The sequence below is a fragment of the Mytilus californianus genome, unplaced genomic scaffold, assembly GCF_021869535.1.
Source record: "Mytilus californianus isolate M0D057914Y unplaced genomic scaffold, xbMytCali1.0.p SCAF_5, whole genome shotgun sequence".
NCBI lineage: Eukaryota > Metazoa > Mollusca > Bivalvia > Mytilida > Mytilidae > Mytilus > Mytilus californianus.
Window position 1 is genome coordinate 117409553 of NW_026262701.1, and position 21915 is coordinate 117431467.

At 31.6% G+C, this 21915-nt stretch overlaps 1 protein-coding gene across 1 annotated transcript in view; it reads left to right on the top strand.

Moving 5' to 3' along the window:
• Positions 1 to 18388, top strand: part of LOC127700814 (deoxynucleoside triphosphate triphosphohydrolase SAMHD1-like) — a 51339-nt gene extending 32951 nt beyond the window's left edge. Inside the window, exons 6-14 of the mRNA XM_052204490.1 lie at positions 4130 to 4267; positions 4792 to 4830; positions 6456 to 6629; positions 8572 to 8663; positions 9927 to 9983; positions 10344 to 10530; positions 14104 to 14181; positions 16543 to 16650; positions 17096 to 18388. Coding sequence (XP_052060450.1) covers positions 4130 to 4267; positions 4792 to 4830; positions 6456 to 6629; positions 8572 to 8663; positions 9927 to 9983; positions 10344 to 10530; positions 14104 to 14181; positions 16543 to 16650; positions 17096 to 17353 — 1131 coding nt within the window. The 3' untranslated portion in view covers positions 17354 to 18388. The remainder of the gene's footprint in view (positions 1 to 4129; positions 4268 to 4791; positions 4831 to 6455; positions 6630 to 8571; positions 8664 to 9926; positions 9984 to 10343; positions 10531 to 14103; positions 14182 to 16542; positions 16651 to 17095) is intronic.
• Positions 18389 to 21915: the final 3527 nt, after the last annotated feature.

The following is a 21915-nucleotide window of genomic DNA, read 5'->3' on the forward strand; positions in this document are numbered from 1 at the left end:
GCCCAAACGAAAAAATATGAACAAGTCTAAATTGAAAACAACGTTCAAACCTATGATTGCGTTAGATAAAAACCGCAATTTCTATACGTGTGCATGCAAAACAAATTTCTAGGTAGAGGGGTCTAAATACAGCACAAACAACATTTTCCAAAAGACCAAAAAAGTGAAAAAGTATATTTTAACAAAATGCATTTGACTAGCAGGTCAAACAACGGATGTCCTTAAACACTGCTAACTGCCATGGCGATTGCCAAATGAACGGATCACTAGATGTGTTAAAATGGATCTTAATTATTAATTTAATACCAAACAGAAAATAATAAACTTGCGGAAAAGATGGTATACCGCAAACATGAGGTGCAATAATTAATATACCATATCCGGATTTCGACAATTAATGTCTCTTCAGTGATGTTAGGAATCGAAACGGTATTTGGAAGGCCTATAATTTACCTCAATTTAGGATTGACTCTTGAATTTTGAAGAGTCGAAATAGGATGAACGGATTATATAAACCCGAAGGCAAATATAATACAAGCCCAAACGAAAAAATATATATAGAAATTACTTAGAATTAAGTAGCATAACGCTTTCAGCCATCTTGGGACTTAAATGTTGTCATGTACAACTTCGTTAAGGGAAGACTATGTGTCTATGACGTAACATCATTGTTGACACAGGTTTATCGGAGAGTGTATTTGCTCCTCAACTTGGCGTCAAATATTCTAATATTTTTTTTGCTCCACTTCCTTTCTATACTCCTCTGAAGAAATTTGGCACTATAACTTCCCGTTTTTTAAGTCCCAAGCCCTTCCAAGGATTATAGAAAGAAACTGGAGAAAAAAATTATTAATTCGTCCGTCCACCCGCCAACCTGTCCTTCATTCATTCCTTACGTCCGAAACCTATTCCTTCCGTCCGAAACGCATCAATACTCAGAGACCGTTTCACATAAAGCTATCACACTTCATAGGATTATTTGTCGTCATATTTTCTTTACCGTGCTATATCGTCAATTTGATTAGACAATTTGTAAGGGATTTATTGGACGTTGGCCATTTTATTTTTGGTATTGTAAATATGATACTGTGTGAACGTGTCTCCTCTGAGCCCGTTTAATAGAATACTCGTGTTTGTCATAACAGGATATGTACTTGACCATATAGTACCTTCAATTTGAGTTGACCTTTTTACGGGAGATATTGGACTTTGACCATTTGTTGGAGTATTGTAATAACAACATCCTTGATAAAGCAACTCCTCTGGTACCATTTGACAGAAAGTTCTAATACTTGGTGCTATTGTTTGCCATTATGTGTAGTTGACCATATTGTACCGACATTTTGATATGAGCTATCTGAGACCATTTTACAGAAAGCTCTCCTAGTATTGTTTGAAAACATGTGTAGTTTACTAAATTATACCGTCATTTTTATCAGACCGTTAGGGTAAGGGTTAGGGTTAGGGTTATTCGATTATTTTTTGGCGTATTGTGATATTTTCATTTGTGATCCCAACTCCTCTGATACCATTTGACAGAAAGCTTTCATACTTAGCTGGGTTATTTGCTATTATGTGTGGTTGACCATATATTACCGTAATAATGATGTAACCACTTGAATCGGAGTGATGGGACTTTTACCATGTTTTCACCATCTTTGCACAATGACAGATTTTGACAAACAATTTATTTCTAATTTTTACAGGCTCTGATTTATATCCTAATAAATAAGATATGTTTAAAATCAAACTTAAATTGACTTCCATATTTACCTGGACCGATATGTATAGCCTCCACAGCATCCTATACGTTTTGTGCAGTCTATCATTTAAATTGATAGAATTGAGAATGGAAACGGGGAATGTTTCAAAGAGACAACGACCCGACCAAAGAGCAGAACAAAATCAAAGGCCACCAATAGGTCTTCAACGCAGCGAGAAAATACTTCACCCGGAGGCGGGCTTCAGCTGGCCAATAAACAATAATGTGTTCTAGTTCAGATAAACGGACGTCTCATTTAAGTCATAAACATATAAATGAACTAAATTTTAAAAACACACACAAGACTAACAAAGGCCAGAGGATCCTGACTTGGCGACAGGCGCATATATGCGGCGGAGATAAACTTGTTTTGTGAGATCTCAACCATCCCCTATATACTAACCAAGCGGAATAAAATAAAAACACAGCAATACGTACAGTAAAACTCAGTTTAGAAGAAGTCCGAGTCCGATGTTAGAATAGGTTATAGAAACCTATTTGTTAGCTCGAAAACTACAGTTGAAACGTGCTCTTGGCAATTTCGGATGTTCAGTAAAGGTCCCATTTTTTACCTTTGTCATGCTCTTACATTTTTTGTGTATTTTACTTGTTAAAGTTTTTAGTCTTCAGCATAATTGATACGGATATTTAAAAAGCTATTCCTTTGACTGAAATCAATATGATACGTTTTTGTTCACCTTTTATAAATCCGATGTCGTTCGACTAACTTTGCTAGTGGTCTAATTATATATGTACAGTCATTTTTAAAATAACAGTTATTAATCTGTCATAAATAATATATCCTTATATCCTGATAAACGAATACTCATATATATATATATATATATATATAACAAGAAATTTGTTTTACATGCACACGTATAAAATTGCGGTTTTTATCCAACGCAATCATAGGTTTGAACGTTGTTTTCAATTTAGACTTGTTTATATTTTTTCGTTTGGGCTTGTATTATATTTTCCTTCGGGTTTATATGATCCGTTCATCCTATTTCGACTCTTTAAAATTCAAGACTCTATCCTAAATTGAGGTAAATTATATGGCCTTCCAAATACCGTTTCGATCCCTAACATCACTGAAGAGACATTAATTGTCGAAATCCGGATATGGTGTACAAATTTTTGCACCTCATGGTTGTGGTATATCATCTTTTCCACAAGTTTATTTTTTTCTGTTTTGTATTAAATTAATATTAAGATCATTTTGTTACATCTGTGATCAATTTATTTGGCAATCGCCAATTGCAGTCAGCAGGGTTTAAGAACATCTGTTGTTCGACCTGTTAGTCAAATGGGTTTTGTTAAAATATACTTTTTCACTTTTTTGGTCTTTTGGAAAATGTTGTTTGTGCTGTATTAAGACCCCTTTAACAATAAAATTTGTTTTACATGCACACGTATAAAAATTGCGGTTTTCCAACGCAATCATAGGTTTGAACGTTGTTTTCAATTTAGACTTGTTTATATTTTTTCGTTTGGGCTTGTATTATATTTTCCTTCGGGTTTATATGATCCGTTCATCCTATTTCTACTCTTTAAAATTCAAGAGTCTATCCTAAATTGAGGTAAATTATATGGCCTTCCAAATACCGTTGCGATCTCTAACATCACTGAAGAGACATTAATTGTCGAAATCCGGATATGGTGTACAAATTTTTGCACCTCATGGTTGTGGTATATCATCTTTTCCACAAGTTTATTTTTTTTCTGTTTTGTATTAAATTAATATTAAGATCATTTTGTTATATCTGTGATCAATTCATTTGGCAATCGCCAATGGCAGTCAGCAGGGTTTAAGAACATCTGTTGTTCGACCTGTTAGTCAAATGCGTTTTGTTAAAATATACTTTTTCACTTTTTTGGTCTTTTGGAAAATGTTGTTTGTGCTGTATTTAGACCCCTTTAACAAGAAATTTGTTTTACATGCACACGTATAAAAATTGCGGTTTTTATCCAACACAATCATAGGTTTGAGCGTTGTTGTCAATTATATATATATATATGAAGAACGAGTTAGCCAATCTTATCTGATCAGAAGTTTGAAGGTATAGCACTGCCAAACATTACCGCAATAAATTGGTAAAAGAAACCAAGGGACATTCGAGACTCTTAAGTCAACGAACAACTGACAAGTTATGTATACATCAATTAGAATACTCAAACTGAAATCGTTTATCTTTATGGAAATACAAAATCGATTACAAAATGCATACTGACTTCTTCAAAGTTTCAGATATTTGTTTTCTTTACTTTTGAATGTTTGTAATAATCTAAAAAGGTTACAGGGCTCGGAAAATAAAGATCTAATGAAATAATCGTGTATTAATTAGCAAGTATTATCTATCTTAGCATGAATATGTTTCAAGAATGATGATAGACTATATGATTAAAGAAAATAAGGATCTTGCAGAAGCATTTGCAAAACAGTTTCCTACAGATTGGATAGATAGAAAGAAATTCATCAAAGACCTCATCGACGGAAAGAAGGTTATTTCAATCTCTATGTAAAAGTTTTTAAAAGTATATGTATTTTTAAAAACCAGGTAGGATTCATAATCATTATAATGGTGATACAAAGTGAAAAATTACCGTTAATATTTTAGGCTTTATTTTCATTCAGCTACTCATGCAATAGTATGTCCCTTTTGTAACGCATTCTATATAAAGTATATCTCCTATGACCAGACAAATACTTGTTTTCCATAAACATTGGTATATTTCATATTTGTGTTCATAGTACATTTTAAAACTGTGATAACATTCCTGGTGTGTTTTTCTCCATTCGTTATTCACTTTCAGTTCTTTATGAATAATTGTACTTAAGAAATAGCCAATGTACTTATGCCCAAATGTTTGACTCTTCCATTTAAGACTTAGTATTTCTGTGATTCTTTGTCCCGATTATTAATGATTTATACAATGTAATAGAATAACAAATAAAATATTCATATACAAAATAATTAGAAAGTTCATGTTTTCATATGCTTCATGTAGAAAATTTCGTTTTCCAGAATAAAAAGGAAGATACAGCAAGATATTACATGTATGAGGTAAGGTTGTAAGTGTATTTTATTATAGGGTATCAAGACTGATACTTTTGTATGTTTTTTTCACAACTGGTGAAAGCATAAAATATTCAAATAAATTTTCTTAACGCCATAAATTAAACTTCACTAAGGATTCCTTTAACAAACGCCAAAACGACGTAAAAAGCTTAACTCATACGAAAATGTCAAACTACGTAAATAAAATTAGCTAAACATCTGAAAAGAAATTGAAATGGTCATAAATCAAAAGTATAAACATAAGAAGATGTGGTAAAATTGCCAATGAGACAACTCTACACAAGAAACCAAATGCCATAGAAATTTTCAAGTATAGGTCACCGTACGGCCTTCAACAATGAGCAAAATCCATACCGCAAAGTCACATATAAAAGGCCCAGAAATGACAAATGTAAAATTAACAGCCTGATTTATGTACAAATCATTAAATTATAGGCTCCTGACTGGGGACAGGCACATAATGTGGCGGGGTTACACTAGTTTGTTGGCGCCAAACCCTCCCCCTAACCTGGGAACTGTTTTCATTTATGAGATCAGAACCTCTTATTGGTCGTGTTTCAGCATTTCAAACTTAGAATAGTTCAAATACAAAGCTTTGTAAATAAGACAGGGATGTAAGGGTGGTTTTCAGCCACATTTTTATCCAGACGACGATATGAGTTAATCATTTAGTAATCTAAGAAAACAACTAGAAAAACTTCACATCTTGTATAGAATAAAAATTGGAGCAAATGTATCGCATTTATAATTGTTTATCTAAAAAATTGAGAGTTCCCCACATGTGTACAGCAACTTTTAGTTACTCATTTTTATAAGAAAGAGTCATAAGATGTTAAATATGAATAATTTTCCTCATCTCAAATATATCGAAATCTTTAAAAAATTGGACAAACGCACAAACCCCATTGGAAATCAAAACGAATGGCTTCATTTGCTGTTGTATAGACAATATCTACCTGTTTCATCAGTGCAAAACAGTATACTTACGAGGGTGAATATAAACAAAACATGATTATAAAAGGCTTTGCATTTTTTGGTATATTTCCCTATTTATATTGGACTTATTAAACAACACTTTCATTTTTGTTATGGCAGAATTGAAAAGTTATTTATACCTTTCTCCTTTTATCATTTACTTACACTTATATTAATAAAAGTAAAGTAACTGATTTATCTTTTATATCATCGTTTATATATATTATCTCGACCACACCGCCTGAAAAAATGAAAAAAAAAGAATAGCCAAATCATACTAAGGTCGATTTTTTGTGATGTGGAACATCATAATTTCTAAAATAACTATAATTATTTTTTAAATGTATGGTTTAAATCATGTCAGTGCCGATGCATTGGCAACTGGACTGATGATAACATCGGAAACAATCATTCTACCAGCATTGGTAACGATCCAGTGCTAGAAAATGAAAAGAACAAATAAAGCATTTGTCAACGTTCTATGTTGTGCTTACCCGTAAAAGAAATAAAGGCATTTGACCATACCTCTTTTTATTGCCGATTGGTTGATTATGATAGATATTTCATTTCAGATTTTATAATTTTAGTGGACAATGTTATACAAATTGTATTATTGTTTTTGACATTATTTGTAGATTGTAGCAAACAAGCGAAATGAGATAGATGTTGATAAAATGGACTATTTTGCTAGAGATTGTCATGGACTCGGAATGAAAAGTAATTTTGACCATCTTCGTTTCATCAGTCAATGTAGAGTGATGTTCTCAAGTGATTTCCCTGAAGAAACTACTATTGCTGTCCGAGACAAGGTAAATCTACACTTTTCTTTATTAACGTTAAAAAATAAAATAAAGGATACAATCTAATATTCTTATATCAATTCTCGAATGGTTGTGACATGTTATCCAATTCTGGCATGAAGAATTTTTGTTTGTATCACGAATCACACTGAACAGAATGTGATACGAAAAATGTGTTAATTTGATTGGACAATCGGGCAAAATGAAACGATATTGCGATATTTCCTTTGGCCATTGGTACGTTCAAAGTTCAAAACGATTTACATTTCCCGCATGGCAACGTGGGTGTGTGATTTCTTCAATAAGATATAAAACACGCACATTTTTCACTTGAAAATATTATATTTGTCAACTTTTATTCAACATTCTGAAGCGCACAACAAGTTTTAAAATGTTTAATGTGAAGGTTTGACGACAAACAGGACATCTGTCGGCATATTGTTGTGTGCAAAAGACTAGATTTGGTAGTCACAGCCATTTCTAATTATAAATTTTACCATTTTACCATGGGAGAAGTAGATTTAACGCGTGAAAATTGGATGTTGCATGATATCAACTTTCTTTTCTAAGTTTTAATACTATCATTTACTCGCCAGTGCTTGTTTATTATTGTATTGAAATTAGATAACTCGATTTGATATCAAGCGATATCCAATTCTCACTCGTTATGAAACCTAATATTATCTTTAGATAATGAATAATGATTATCACAAGAGAGGATCAAACCCAACACAACTTAAATACAGGTAATGAAAGCTTGTAACTAAGTTAATACAGAAGAAAAACATTTGCTTAATATTTCAGTGTTTGTTACTTCAATACCGTTTGTTCCAAGATCTCATTGTGAAAATATTGTGAAAATAGCACGGAAGACGCAATAAATGAAACTGACCATTTATTCCATTTAACTAAGGCGAGTTAGTCACCAATGTTCATCATAATAAAGAGCAAGACAGGGAGCATTTGGAAGTTCGCCAAAAGTATATGCTTAACACCAGTGATAAAAACAAGCACATTTGTTGCTAGTCTATGTATGAGACATTATTGTGCTGAAAGCTCTCATCGGATCCTTAAAAATTGTCACAAATATTATTGCCTATTTGAGTTTCTTTGAACTAGTTTCTTTTGTTGAGTTTGGTGGATTGATATTTCAACACAGACAGTCGTTTATCGCATGTTTCCTAAAACTGCACCCCTACAGGCCAACGTGTGCTTGCACTGACATGAGGTAGAATGCATACATAAACTACTCAACGACAAATTAATAGAATAGCTTGCAGATATTTTTTCACTTTCAACTACAATAAAGATGTACTGTCATTCAAATATCCATTACAGTGGGTGCTAGCAACTAATATATCCCAGTAATTTGAAGATTAAGGATAATGCCGAAACTAGAAAGTCTGCTGTATATCTTGATCTTCGATATTGACATATATGGACTTCAAACTCAAATCTATTACATACATCCTGATTTCAACTTAACATGTCTCAGCAGTAATATGGCGTGTTCATATAATAATATGTAACACTAGTCCATGTTAACACTATACGGACTTCATAAACAGGAGTGTGTACCTTAAACAGAAACTGCTATAAACGAATTATGCGGAAGAACTACTGATATTCAATGAATAATTTGGTAGTTCATTTTGTGTTACATTTTCCTTTCACAGTCCCTTTGTCGTGACCCCAAGAACGAACCATATTCCATGTTAGGTTGCACTTTGTAACATAGTACTAATACTAATGAAAATAAAGCCCAAATAAAAGAATCCAACAATTTAGAAAACTTATAGATTATAATTTGGTGTATAATTGTTCTGAAGAACTTATATCTCATTTTCTGATACACCGATATTTTTTTTTTAGCTCCAGTGGTATTCGTATTAAAACACAATATGAATTATACCTCTTAAATGTTTGGTTGATACATTCTATCTCACTTCAGGAAGAGTATAATTTGTATGAACTGTTTCACACCAGAATTGGACTTTTCAGAAGAGCTTACTACCATAAAGTTACCAAGGCAGTAGAGTTAATGTAAGTGAAAAAAAAACTATTGACTAATACATATGCTCCCTTTTTCCTTGTTTACCATATTGATGCTATGAAATTAAATATGTGATACTTTTCCAATAATAAGTTAAGTGGGTGGTAAATATCATCATCAAACTATGTAATATATTACGTATATTTTGGTTTTTCTTAATGTAAGACAAAACAAAATTTCTGTTCATCATATTTCAATTATGCTAGAAGACATTGAAAACAGCTTTTGAACCAACTACTGTATCTGCATTTCAAAAAACAGATACGTATTGCTTTGTTTTAGTGACAGTCGAAATTCTGACTTCTACTGTACTGTTTTCCTGTCACGTAATGTTGTAATTTTAGCGGTATTTTTAACATTGCCATACAACCGGGAGGTTTGGCTAGCCATAAAACCAGGTTCAACCCACCATTTTTTCTTAAAATGTCCTTTTCCAAGTCAGGAATACGGCAGTTGTTATCAAATAGTCCGTTTCTATGTATGTTGGCGTTTTGTAGCAGTTCAGTGTTTCTATTGTTCCGTTGTTTTCCTCTTATAGTTGATGTGTTTCCCTCGGTTTTGGTTTGTGACCCAGATTTGTTTCATTTAAATCGATTTATGACTATTGAACAGTGGTATAATACTGTTGCCTTTATTTAACAGTTGAGACGCAAAACGGAACATATTCGTGGTCATCTGTGACATAGATATTGAAAAGGCCAATCAAATGATGGCGTTGTTTAGCGGTTAAAGAGATGAGTTTAAATTCACAAAAAACCTATGTTGAATAATCAGTTACCCTATAACAAGAAAATATGACTTGATAAACCTTCCATATCATGGTAACTGGGAGAAAACAACGCTATTTTTCAAAATTAGGTACGGAGGGAATATTCAAACACAAATACAGATGTGTCTATAGGTTATACAAAATGGTGGGTATAAAAATAAAATATTAAAGGCATTCATCAGTTGTCAAGATATTTTCATAACTGATTATTTTACCCTTCAAAGTGTATTTCGAATGAGCATTTTCGCATTATCATATATATGTATAACACTCTAATATAATATAGAATGGAAACGGAGAATGTTTCAAAAATTCGGCGAGGTTAAACATTATTTAACATTTAAATAAATGGACATTTTTTCTACAATGCATTGTTATGCCGGGTTTTTTTTTATTTATGAAACATCACTTTGATTTGTATTGCCCATTAAATTCGATATTCAAAGATAGCTCTAAATTAAAATAGAAGCTTATATGATTTCAGGTTCACTGACGCTTTAGTAAAAGCCAATGATCATCTCTTGTTTAAGAACAAAAAAGGGTAAGAAAATTGAAAGTAAATAATTCTTGTCATAATCGAATAAAGCACACCAGTAGCATGGAAAGAAACTTAGATGCAAAGCATTTAGAACTTAATCAATTGTTTGAATAATAATGATAGACAGGTTCAACAATTAAGTAAATTGAAATCTAACGAGCAAGGCCTATTATGCATACTACATAGAATGCACCATAACTGCATTTTATAAATATTTTTTTTGATGCAATATAGTATATATAGTAAATGGAATTTTAATATCAATTGAAATATAAATGTATGTAACAATTTTTGACAAAACAATGTTATTATTAGAATGTCTTTTTAAAGTTTAAAGATTATTGAATTTATTTTCTTTCAAAGAAAAAACATAAAGATGAGTAAAGCCTGGAAACACCCGGAAGTATACGAAAAGCTTACTGATAACGTTTTTGATGCAATTTTAATAGAAAAGGATCCGGACGAGGATATGCAAAAAGCACAGGAGTTGATCAAAAACGTTTATAAACGCAAACTTTACAAGCTTGTCGATGACACATCACCAGTAGAGGTTGTTATCATTTCTAAATTATTTCTTAGTGATTATACTTCTCGGTTAATTTTAAACATAATAGATCCAACCCTGATTAATACTTTGAAAAGAGATACTTAAGTTTTAATATGTAATATCACGTGAAAACGTCAGACATCATATGGAAAAGTGGTAATTTGCATAGCTGTCATGTTGACTTTATTTTGACAGCCATCACAATTGGTAATACATGCATGTAAAAAATATCCGACTATTCTCAACAATTTGTCCGCATATAGTTGAATGGTCCCTGACTTTTGCCTTGTGTCTGTGTACACAGGAATATTGATGATTTTATGTTCCCAATGCGTAAGCATTCCAAATTAAAGGATTTTCCTAATAATTACACAAAATATTTAGCAAATATTTCCAAAAAGAAGTTTTCAACGATACGTTAGTTTAGGATCCAAAACGGAAAAAGACTTGATTATCCGTAAATTTGATTTAATTTATAACTTTAATTTATCAACAAAGGGAGGTAATTGAATTACAACGGTGATTCAAATCTCGTGATTAAATTACCATTGATTTTGATCATGATATGTTATAACTGGGGATTTATGTATACTACAAATCGGTTCAAACTAAACAACGGTCAAAGTCGTGTCTTCAGCATGTTTGTACTGTTTTTATATTGCTGTATGTATGAAAAGTACAGCAACCTATATAACAGTGTAAGATAAAAAGATTTCCATTAAATCTAAGATTGCCTTAAGTAACTACGAGCATTACTTAATACTTTATAATATTAGTTATAATTTTGAGATGTTGCTAAATATTATACTGTTATTTAAAAGATAATTGCTGTTTGTTTTTTATACACGTCGTTCTTGTGCACTGATCAAGATTAAAAAGGGGGGAGGATTGAGATTTAAAAAAACAAGTTAAACTCCACCCAATATGTATATGCTTTACTTAAGTGAGAAAGCCCTTCGGTGGTTGAATTACGCCATATACTAATTTGTAGATACTATTAGTAATACGACGAATGCCTTTCCGAAGCACCTTCGATCGATTCGGATGTTTTGGTGAGTTTCGTGTTGCTCAGTCTATAGTTTTCGAAATGGTTGTTCGTAGGCTGTTTTTTTGTTTTATAGGCGTTTTTCATTTTTTGCGATAGTGTAATTGATGTGTCGTCTACTTTTTTAAATCTGATTTTCCATTGGTATCTTCCGCTTTATCTTCAATATATTTGAGTGCCGATGGCAGGTCTTGGTTGTTTCTAGTTAATTTGAAAACTATTCTTGTTTAGATTTGGAACGTGTAAAAATGACATTTTGTATGAACATCTGTCAATTGTTGGAAACAATGTTCCCCAAAGATATAAAAATAAGGAGATCTGGTATGATTGCCAATGACACAACTATCAACCAAAGTTCCAATGAAGTGATTTTAAAGCAATTATATACAATCATTCGGCCTTCAACAGTGAGAAACCCCCTTACCATATAGTCGGCTTTAAACGGCGACGACATAAAAAATGTAAAACAATTCGATTTAGAAAACTAACGGGCTAATTTATAACAAAACAATTTACGAATAACATATATGAAAGACATTAACCAACAACATTTTGGTTAGTTTTATTTTTTGTTTCGTTTTCATTGACGTATAACAATCATCTTCTTATATCCATACTATAACAAAACCATTATTGGAAATCAACCAAATATATATTATCCCAATTTGGTATGTGGTAGATGAATGCATATCACATTTCTTTTCACTATACGTTTTTCTAGTTTTCGGTCAATGCATAAAAAAGTTGTCCATGAGATCGTTATACAAAATATCTATTTTACAATCCATCTTATACAGAGGGAGGAACAGTCTATGTCCACAACAGCTATTCAAAGTCATCAGCAACACCATTAACTCATATACAAAAGAAAGGCCATTCATTAACCATGATGATCTCTATTAATTAATATGTTGTTTAGAAAAAAATGAAAACAACGCTTTTATAAATTTCATGTGTCCGAAGCGCTTTTCTGGATTAACATTCACCAATGCCGAATTTTTGAAAGCAAAGGATGTATAAGAACCCAACCATTTGAAGAGCTAGTGTTGTTTCATTTTATCTATATAAAATTATGAAAAAATACCTTACCATTTTCTGTCACGTCTGATCCATTTACTTCATTACCCTTTTCATGAGTTACCTTATAGATATTTTAGCATTCTATACATAGACAATTTTTTTTTTATTATCGAAGCAAAATTCCGGAAATTTATTTTCTTAGATTGTACATTACATTGATAAATAATCGCTATAAAATAAGTCACGTATATAAAAAAGTAAGTAGAACCAGATAAAACAAACAGAATTCTAATTGTATACCAATGAATATACTACATCATTTTAATAGAATATAAAGTTCTGTCAAGATAGGTCTACAGCTATCTCAAATATAATCATTCGTCCTAATTTAAAAACCTGGACATGTGCCTTTGTCGCTCATACATTAACAATACCTGAAAGTCAATTGAGACGTGTGCAACACAATTAAAATTGCACTGTACAAAAGTAACTAAATAGAAAAAGAATTATTACCCACTATTATATCAGAGAAATAATTGTATAAGACCAGTTTCAAATACAAAAAGTCGACATAAATACACAAAAAGGTCAAAAGCAAATAATGGCATAACATATCTGCAATAAAAGGATAGAAAAATTATTTCTTATGCAGCATAGATACTGCAATCTGATTAATTAATTACCCCGGTGTAAATAACACCCCACCCTTGTTCACCCCGGGATAAATAAAATTTTGCCAAAAAATAAAATTTTGCCAAAATAAAGAAAAAAAAATAAAATGTAAAAAAAAAAAATAAAAAAAAATAAAAAATAAAAAATGAATAAATTTGAGGACAAAAATTAGTAAAAAAAATTTTAAAATTATTTAAATTTTTTTTCCAGAAAATTCGAAAGAACAAAAAAAAATCTGAATTTCCCAAAAACAAAGAAAAAAGTATTTAACAATGCGCAGCAACATCGACGTTGAAAAAATGTTACACTGGATATTTTTCATTAGCATTTTTCAATTTTACATCCCGGTTTAAAAATGGGTAAAGGAATTGTTCATAAAAAATAAATTCGTTATCTTGGTGTAATCAGGGGTGTACGGAATTTTACACCGTTGTTGAAAATTCTGTACACCCCTGATTACACCAAGATAACTAATATTATCCTGCAATTAAATAGAAATAGAATTATTACCCACTACTATATCAGAGAAATAATTGTATAAGACCAGTTTCAAATACAAAAAGTCGAAATAAATACACAAAAAGGTCAAAAGCAAATAATGGTATAACATATCTGCTATAAAAGGATACAAAAAATTATCCTGCAATATAGGTAAGCTGTTGAACATATCATTATTACCACAATCATGTAGGTTAAAACTGTAGTTATTTAAAACAAATTGAAAAAATAATCTTAGCGTAAAATGTCAAAAGTGGACAAAGCACAAAATAGATAAGATTATACGTTGTGGTACATATTGTGAATTTAATACACAACATACATTCAATTCTATGTTTCAGAAAATTAAAGAAGAAGATAACAGAATAAAACAGCTTTTGCTACAGACAGGACTCACCAAAGATGATTTTGCAGTGCAAGTAAGAAATGATAGTTTGTTTACTAAAGAAGGCCTTTATCTTGTTATTGTGTTGTTGCTTATACTCTTGAATCGGTACTTTATGTCATTTGTCTTTTTGTTAGTTGCTTTTGTGCTTCTTTTCGATAAGATGAGTCAAGACCAATCCAACCAAATATATGAGCTTGTTCTTATGTTCTGCTGTCATGAAATTGTCATGTATAAAGGGACTGGTTGAGTTTAAACTAAAATATATTTCTGTATATGGCCTTTTTTGTTGCTATCTCTAATCTTTGGGGTTTTTTTTTGTTTTTATTTTTATCATTCAGCACGTTGTTGAATTTCTTGTTTGAAATTTTGCTAATTTTATTAATCTTTTGATTTTGTCAGTTTGTATGGACTTTCCCCTTTTTTTATTTACCCTTGAGTTCAGTAAATTTGTTATACCTTTTTACATACATTTGTAATTTAAAAATCAAGTTATAGGCACATAAATAAGTAATGTTGAAAATAGCGTTTATACTAAGAATGACGAGATCTGACATTATTATAGCAGAATGCCGTGATTGATTAAATTGACAAGTCTGTATGCCATTGGTGACAATGCATGCTCAAGTTCCTCAAAGTTAGTCCTAAATAGACGGTAACGATCTCCCAATAAGTCGACTCATATTCGCATCACCCCATTGTAAATTTGTTCAGGGGATTGAAGAATAACAATTTCTAGATCATAAAACATCTAAGCTCGAGATTGTGCTTATTTAGAACCGGCCACTCATGGTAGACATGAGATGTTCATTACAGAACTTCCTGCGGTAACGCATTAAAGGAAAAACAGTATGTGATCCGACGTTAAATATAGGAAAGGATCGTAACCCCTTAATCTTGCGCCAGATCCGGTCATTTAACTGGGTTTATATACACTTGTGAGAAAGCCCCCCTTCCAAGTATTGAACATCTTGAAAGTTAATATCAAATACTTAAACTTCGGGGGAAGAGTGTATTTTGTCAGATGATAGGAATGTTTCTATTCCCCCTTGAATGTTGCTTAAATATATATTGTATCCCATCGATATTTTGATGACGAATATTACAGTCCGTTTATTATGAAATTATTGTTTATATCACAGTTTACGCATTGTCGATCTCAATCAAAAGCTTTTCCCTCTTTTGCATCCTGTCAATATTTTCTAATTAACATTCCACTCCACACGATGCGAGTTTTATGTAATTTTAACGGCTACAACAGATGATCCGATGAAGTCAAACTGTTGAACCCAAAGTAAGGTAACAGGGATTATAGTATAAAACGAAAGTATTGTATTCGTAAGTTTTTGAAAATAAAAGGACTTAAATATTGATATGTCGTTAATATAAAAAGGAAGACCTCCGACGGCACTGCTTGATAATATTGCTTTAACTCAGATATCCGTAGCTCTTCCTAATATAAAAGAATGAGACCGAATATAGAACGTTATATCACAAACGCCCGAAACGTTTTAAAAGAAGGATCACAATTGATATTTTGCAGAGGCCAAGCCATTGCAATGTATACATAATGTATTGGACCCATTGACGCCTGAGAAGCGAACATGTACGCAATATCGTAATAAATGAATTTGACAAATGTCCATGTCAGATTGTCACTGAATGATCAGGTTAACATTGTGCTTTTGATCAGTTTTAAAACTGCATATTTTGACATGCAATTCGGTTTGATCATTTCACCAAGAAAAGTCGCATCTTCATAAATCAAAGCATGTCTGCATTCGTCAGTACGACTGCTTATAGCTACCTCGGTTATCCGTAACATCGCTATTTTCGAAAGAGAAAAAAGTAGAAGAAAACATCAATGTTTCATAACGAGAATTGCTTACCCGGCGTTATATGTAAATTAAACGTTTGAACATGTTAAACGATATCAGTGTTCGACACCTTATTATTGTGAATTTTTACTACGTAGTCTTCCATAATATTGCAAATAATGAAAATGTTTGCATTGTGTGTTATACTATGAATGTTATGAACGTGGACCAACCTGGAAATGTGAGTAGACACCTTAGACGCTGACAACTATTTGTATGAGCGATATGCTATAAATTGAGCAATTTAGTCTCATAGGAACCGGCTAAAAAATCAAAATAAACATAGATAGGGATTCTACTGCTGTTCTATAAGTTTTCTAGGAGTTCGATGCCATAGACCATTTAAGAAATAGGTCTATTTTGTCTTTTAAACTTTTCAAAGGTGGGTCGGAATCACATACGGCTTGCATCTGCGGTGAGGCTAGTTTATGTAACTTCTGAAAATCACAGTGAAACAGAAAGACAGCTGAGAAATTTTGCAAGGTTCCTGAATATTGTATTTATATTTTCATTCACAGAAAGTAACTTATTCATATGGAAAAGGGACAGAAAATCCGATTACCTCAGTATATTTCTATACGAAGGATAATGATACGGACTGTTTTCCAAGAACCAAGTCAAAAAAGGTAAATGTTTAAGCGTACTATAGTTCAAAATTTACGATTTTTTTTATTATTGCGCAATTTGCGACGCTATGGAGATCGGACAAAAATAAAACAATATCATTTTAAATATTAATATTTATATGCAGCGTTTCCTGAAATCGATTTAATCAGTCTAGCATTTTTCTCCATTGTTCAGCAATTATCATATTAAATGCACACACACATTTCTGAATTCACAGTAATATACAAAAATGTCGTTTTTGAGATATGAGCAAAAATTGTCAGAAATGCAGTAATCCGTAAATAAAATGAATATTGTTTATTTGATTGTTTGCGCTTGTTTTCTTTCTGTTTTATGAAAAAGTTATCCAGTAGAAATTATACATTATATTACATTCTGCTCCAATCATCCCTTTTTATAACTATAATATCCTTTTGTCATACTATAATATAACATTTTTTCCAGACCTCATTGTGTTTGCCAGAAAAATTCCAAGAGGAAGTTCTACGCGTTTATTCAAAGAATTATGACAACATCGATGTTTTGAGGAAAGAAACAACTAAATGTTTCAAAAAGGTCGGGTTGGATTCGATGAAAATTTCAGAGATCGAACTGAAAAATCAGGGAAGTGCGGCACCCGAAACGGTTACTAAACACAAGTTAAATGCAGAAGGCAAATCTGGTCCCATTACAAGGTCAACCAAAAGGCAGCGCAAAGATTAACTTACAGAAGTTCATAATGTTAAGGATTAGTTGAACATGAACTATTGTTTTTCTTATCTTCTAATTAGTATACTCAATTCACTTTACTTATTCAAGCTTTAAATGTTAATCGATTTTTATATACATTAATTTCTTAGTCTATACGTGTTTTAGATGTATTTTTATTCACTTAATGAATTCATGTCAATACCAAAATCGAGATAAGTGAATCATAATTGTAATTCTTATTTACTGAAGTACGTTGAGTCATAATTGTAATCTAATTTAATAATGTGAAAAGGTTAGTTTTAATACATTATGATATATCCCTCTGTTTTAACATTTTTACATATAAAGTTACGACATGTTTGTTCATCATAGAATTAAAGCAGCCAAACTACAAAATTGATTTTAGCAATATCAAAGCACCACTCTGAAGTGACCAAGAAATGACGTAATTAGTCAAAATATTTTAAAAATCCACCATCTTCTACATATAGAAATGCCTGTACCAAGACAGGAATATGACAGTATGTTTTCTATTCGTTTGATGTGTTTTAGCTTTTGAATTTTCCATTTGTTAAAGGGCTTTCCGTTTTTAATTTTCCTTGGAGTTCGATATTTTTGTTATTTAACTTTTCATTTCATAATTTTAAATCATGCGATTGGTGTCAAATATACCACTATGCTCTTCAACTTCATACATTATTTCGCCTTTTAACTTTTTTTTATTCTAGCGTCACTTTTGGAGCCTTTGTAGACGAACCGAACGTCCGGCGTACAAAATTATAAGCTTGGTATCTTTGATGAGTTTTGTTCTATGCTTCATCTTTTTTATGTATTATATATTTGTTATCAGTGTATTGTGATATTTTACTAATTTTCCCTTAAAGAAGACCTCCAAATAGACTGTGATATGTTGCTCTCTTATAATTGATAAAGTGTTATTTTAATGGTTTTAAATTATTATTTCAGCCATTAATTGATTGAGTATTTATTTATAATTGTAATTTGATTTGTTCATCAGCATGATATCCATAAAAAGTGTTAATCCTATTGATTATGTTATATTACATTAAGAAACATTTTAAAACATTTAAAATCAAATTGGTTCCTTGGCGACAATACTAACATTTTCTAAATTCATCATTGTTTATAATAAAAACCTGGACAAAACAGCTTTGTATGATATTTGTACTTTATTATTCTGTTATGAAAATTGAAGTCAAATGGTAGCATGGCCATCTTCGAACGGAGCGTAGGTATGGTATCCATGCCCACCATCATTTTACATCAAATTTATGAAAATTTGGAAGCATTTTCGAACAATTATCAAGAAAATATTTAAATGTGTTAAAATTTATACTGTAAATATACACACTGCAGGTATTCATAAATAAATAAAAAATATATTGTACCGTTTAATCTAATCACAGCGCTCCTAAGTTGAATAATACCTGCCTTAAGTATACGAAAGGCCAACTTAAAGCCAGGAAAATGTAATACAACTTTTTTCCCCAATACAACATATCTAAATTATGCTTAGCACGAAGTCTTTATGTATTTTAACTGATATCAACACAGTGGTTAAAAATGAGGTAAATTACCTGTTTTTATGCTCATAACACGTATTTTTGTTACACTCGAAACCAACAGTTTGTAAAAGGTTTGAAGATAACAGCTTAAGAGACAAATTTCACTTTGGCCTTAAGAAGTAGCAATCAAAGAATTATTTAATTGATTTCGTTGAGACAACGCGTGTTTCATCGACTTTAGCCGTTATACAATTCAATAATATATAAACTTGATTTACAATCTAAATGTATCATTGACATCATGCTAGTACCAAGTACCAATGATACACATGCACCTGGTCGTATAGTCTACCAGTAGTGGCACTGACTTAGTGAAGTTGTATTTTTAAAAATTATCAAACGAACAGTTTTAGATACGCGAAAAAAGATAAGCGCGTGGCTACTAGGATTTCTAAAGACATGAAATGACTTTAGATTAAACCCATAATAAATATTACACCTATATACTTTCACGGTACTACAATCTGTCGATACCTATATTTTGGCATTGCACAAGGTCAAGTTTTTCTCTGACTGTTAATGACGTTTTTACACTAGATCCATTGGATGTTGGATGTGTACTGATTGATATTTTAGTCTTAGATACATGATTTTATTGGTTTTGAACTAGCTGTCAGTAACTGCGAGTACTCTCAGATCTGTACTTAGTGTCTTTTTTGTTGTTAGGGATGAGGGATGGATATATACCCTGCCACGTCCTGTTTGTTTGTTTTTTTTTATGTTTTTCTTTGTATCGATTTTATGAGTTAAGACTTTTCAACTGATTTTAAAGTTTGTTCTTATGTTGTGTTGTTACACCACTGTCCCAGGATAGGGGAAGGGTTGAGCGCTCACAAACATGTTTAACCTCGCCACATTCTTTATGTGCCTATCCCAATATAGGAGCCTGTAGTTCAGTGGTTGTCGTTGGTTCATGTCTGTCGTATTTGTTTTTCGTAAATTGTAATGTTATAAATTAGGCCGTTAGTTTTCTAAATTGAATTGTTTCATATTTTTCATGCCGGGGCCTTTTATAACCGACTATACGGTGTTTGTTTTTCTCATTGTTGAAGGCCGTACGGTTGCCTATAATATCTTACATCCACTTCATTTGAACTTTGGTGGATAGTTGTCTCATTGGGAATCATACCACATCTCCTTACTTTTATAATGATATGATAAACACAACACTCGCAGGTATTGCAAATTTGTAAATACCATAACAACTCAATGAACAAACAACAGTGATTGAGGTTTAAAAAGTAAAATAACAAAAAAAACCAAACTTCAAGGAAAATTCAAAACGGAAAGTCCTTTAACAAATGGCAAAATCAAAAGCTCAAACACATCAAACGAATGGAAAACAACTGTCATGTTCCTGACTTGGTACATACATTGCCTTATATAGAAATGGTGGATTAAACCTGGTTTTATTGCTAGCTAAACCTCTCACTTGTATGACAGTCGCATAAAATTCCATCATATTGACAACAATGTGTGAGCAAAACTAGAGACATAATAGCTACAAATATCAAAAATTGGGTCACAGCAGTCAACATTGTGTTATAATCTTTATCACTATAAAAACCAGTAACTATGTCAACAAAGAAAAAAAATGGCACGTAGACACTCTATAGACAAAGCACATTGGCAAAATAAAAGACAAGAATACAAAAAAATGACCATAGCACAATGGCGGGATGTATAAATATCGAGCCACGCCAAAAAGACAAATAGACTGATCAGTAAAGGTTAAAAATATACAAAGACAAATAAAACGAACACTATAACACGTAATAAGATAATAAACAACGACAGTACCTAAAATCTATAATTCAAGACCATCATGTATTATTTGTGAGGTTGATACGGAATATTTATCAACAGGATTTTGGTATCTTCCGATGATTTTTTTTTTTAGAAAAAGGACGAGATGTTCTTTGACATAACCCTGGTTCATCAACTTTCTGCTCAGACACTGGTGACGTTTTATAAAGTCTAAGTAGCAGCTGAAAGCTCTTGAGTACCGAACGAGTTGGAAAATGTATATGCCATATACAGGTGAAGTTGGTATATTGATGGTTAGGTTGGTAATCCCTTTCTTGACATGTTTACTAAGAATATATTCCAATGGCATGGGGAGCACCGTTGAATTGAACGAAGTAGCCAAATCATTCACGCAGTCAAATTCAAGCAGAACATATTCTAGCACATCATTATTTTGATATAGCTTACATTAACAATAACAAGATCTAGTCCACAATCTATTACAATACGAAAAGAGTACTTTTATTATCAATATTATTATTGTTACTGTGGATTCATTTATTTTCGTTGGTACCAATTTTCGTGGATTGAGAAAAGCTGGCCCTTTTGTGGATATTTGATTTCGTGATTTTGATAAATTTTGCATATATTCATAAAGAAAATGTGTTAATTCGTTGAATATTTGAATTTGTTGTTCCCCCGTACCTACGAAATCCACAAAATTGGTAAACTAAAAGCAATTGGGAATTCACAGTATTATTATTAAAATAATTGTTTTTTTTAATTTATTTATCTATTTGTTTTGTACAGAAAATCACTTTTTCATACGGGAGAGGAGATAACAATCCAATCACCTCAGTATACTTTTATAAAAAAGACAATGATATAGAATGTTTTACAGGAAAATCGTCGAAAAAGGTATTGTTTATTACATAATTTTTGTTTTTTGATAAACTACTCATTTACAGATTGTCTATGCTTGATTTTTTTTTGTTTATGTCCTTGTTCATTGCTTTAAAGTAATTATGTATAATTCCCTGCACTGAATATGACATTCAAAATTTAATTCTCCATCATCTATCCTTCATTGACGTCTATGTGAATAAGTTGGTAATATTTGTTTATGTCGCAAAGCAAGCAGAATTAAAATCATCTATTTTTTTCATTATCATTCAGTTGTTTTGAATTTTGAATTATTTGTGATTAATAAATATCCACAGAAGAGAGGTGAAAGATACCAAA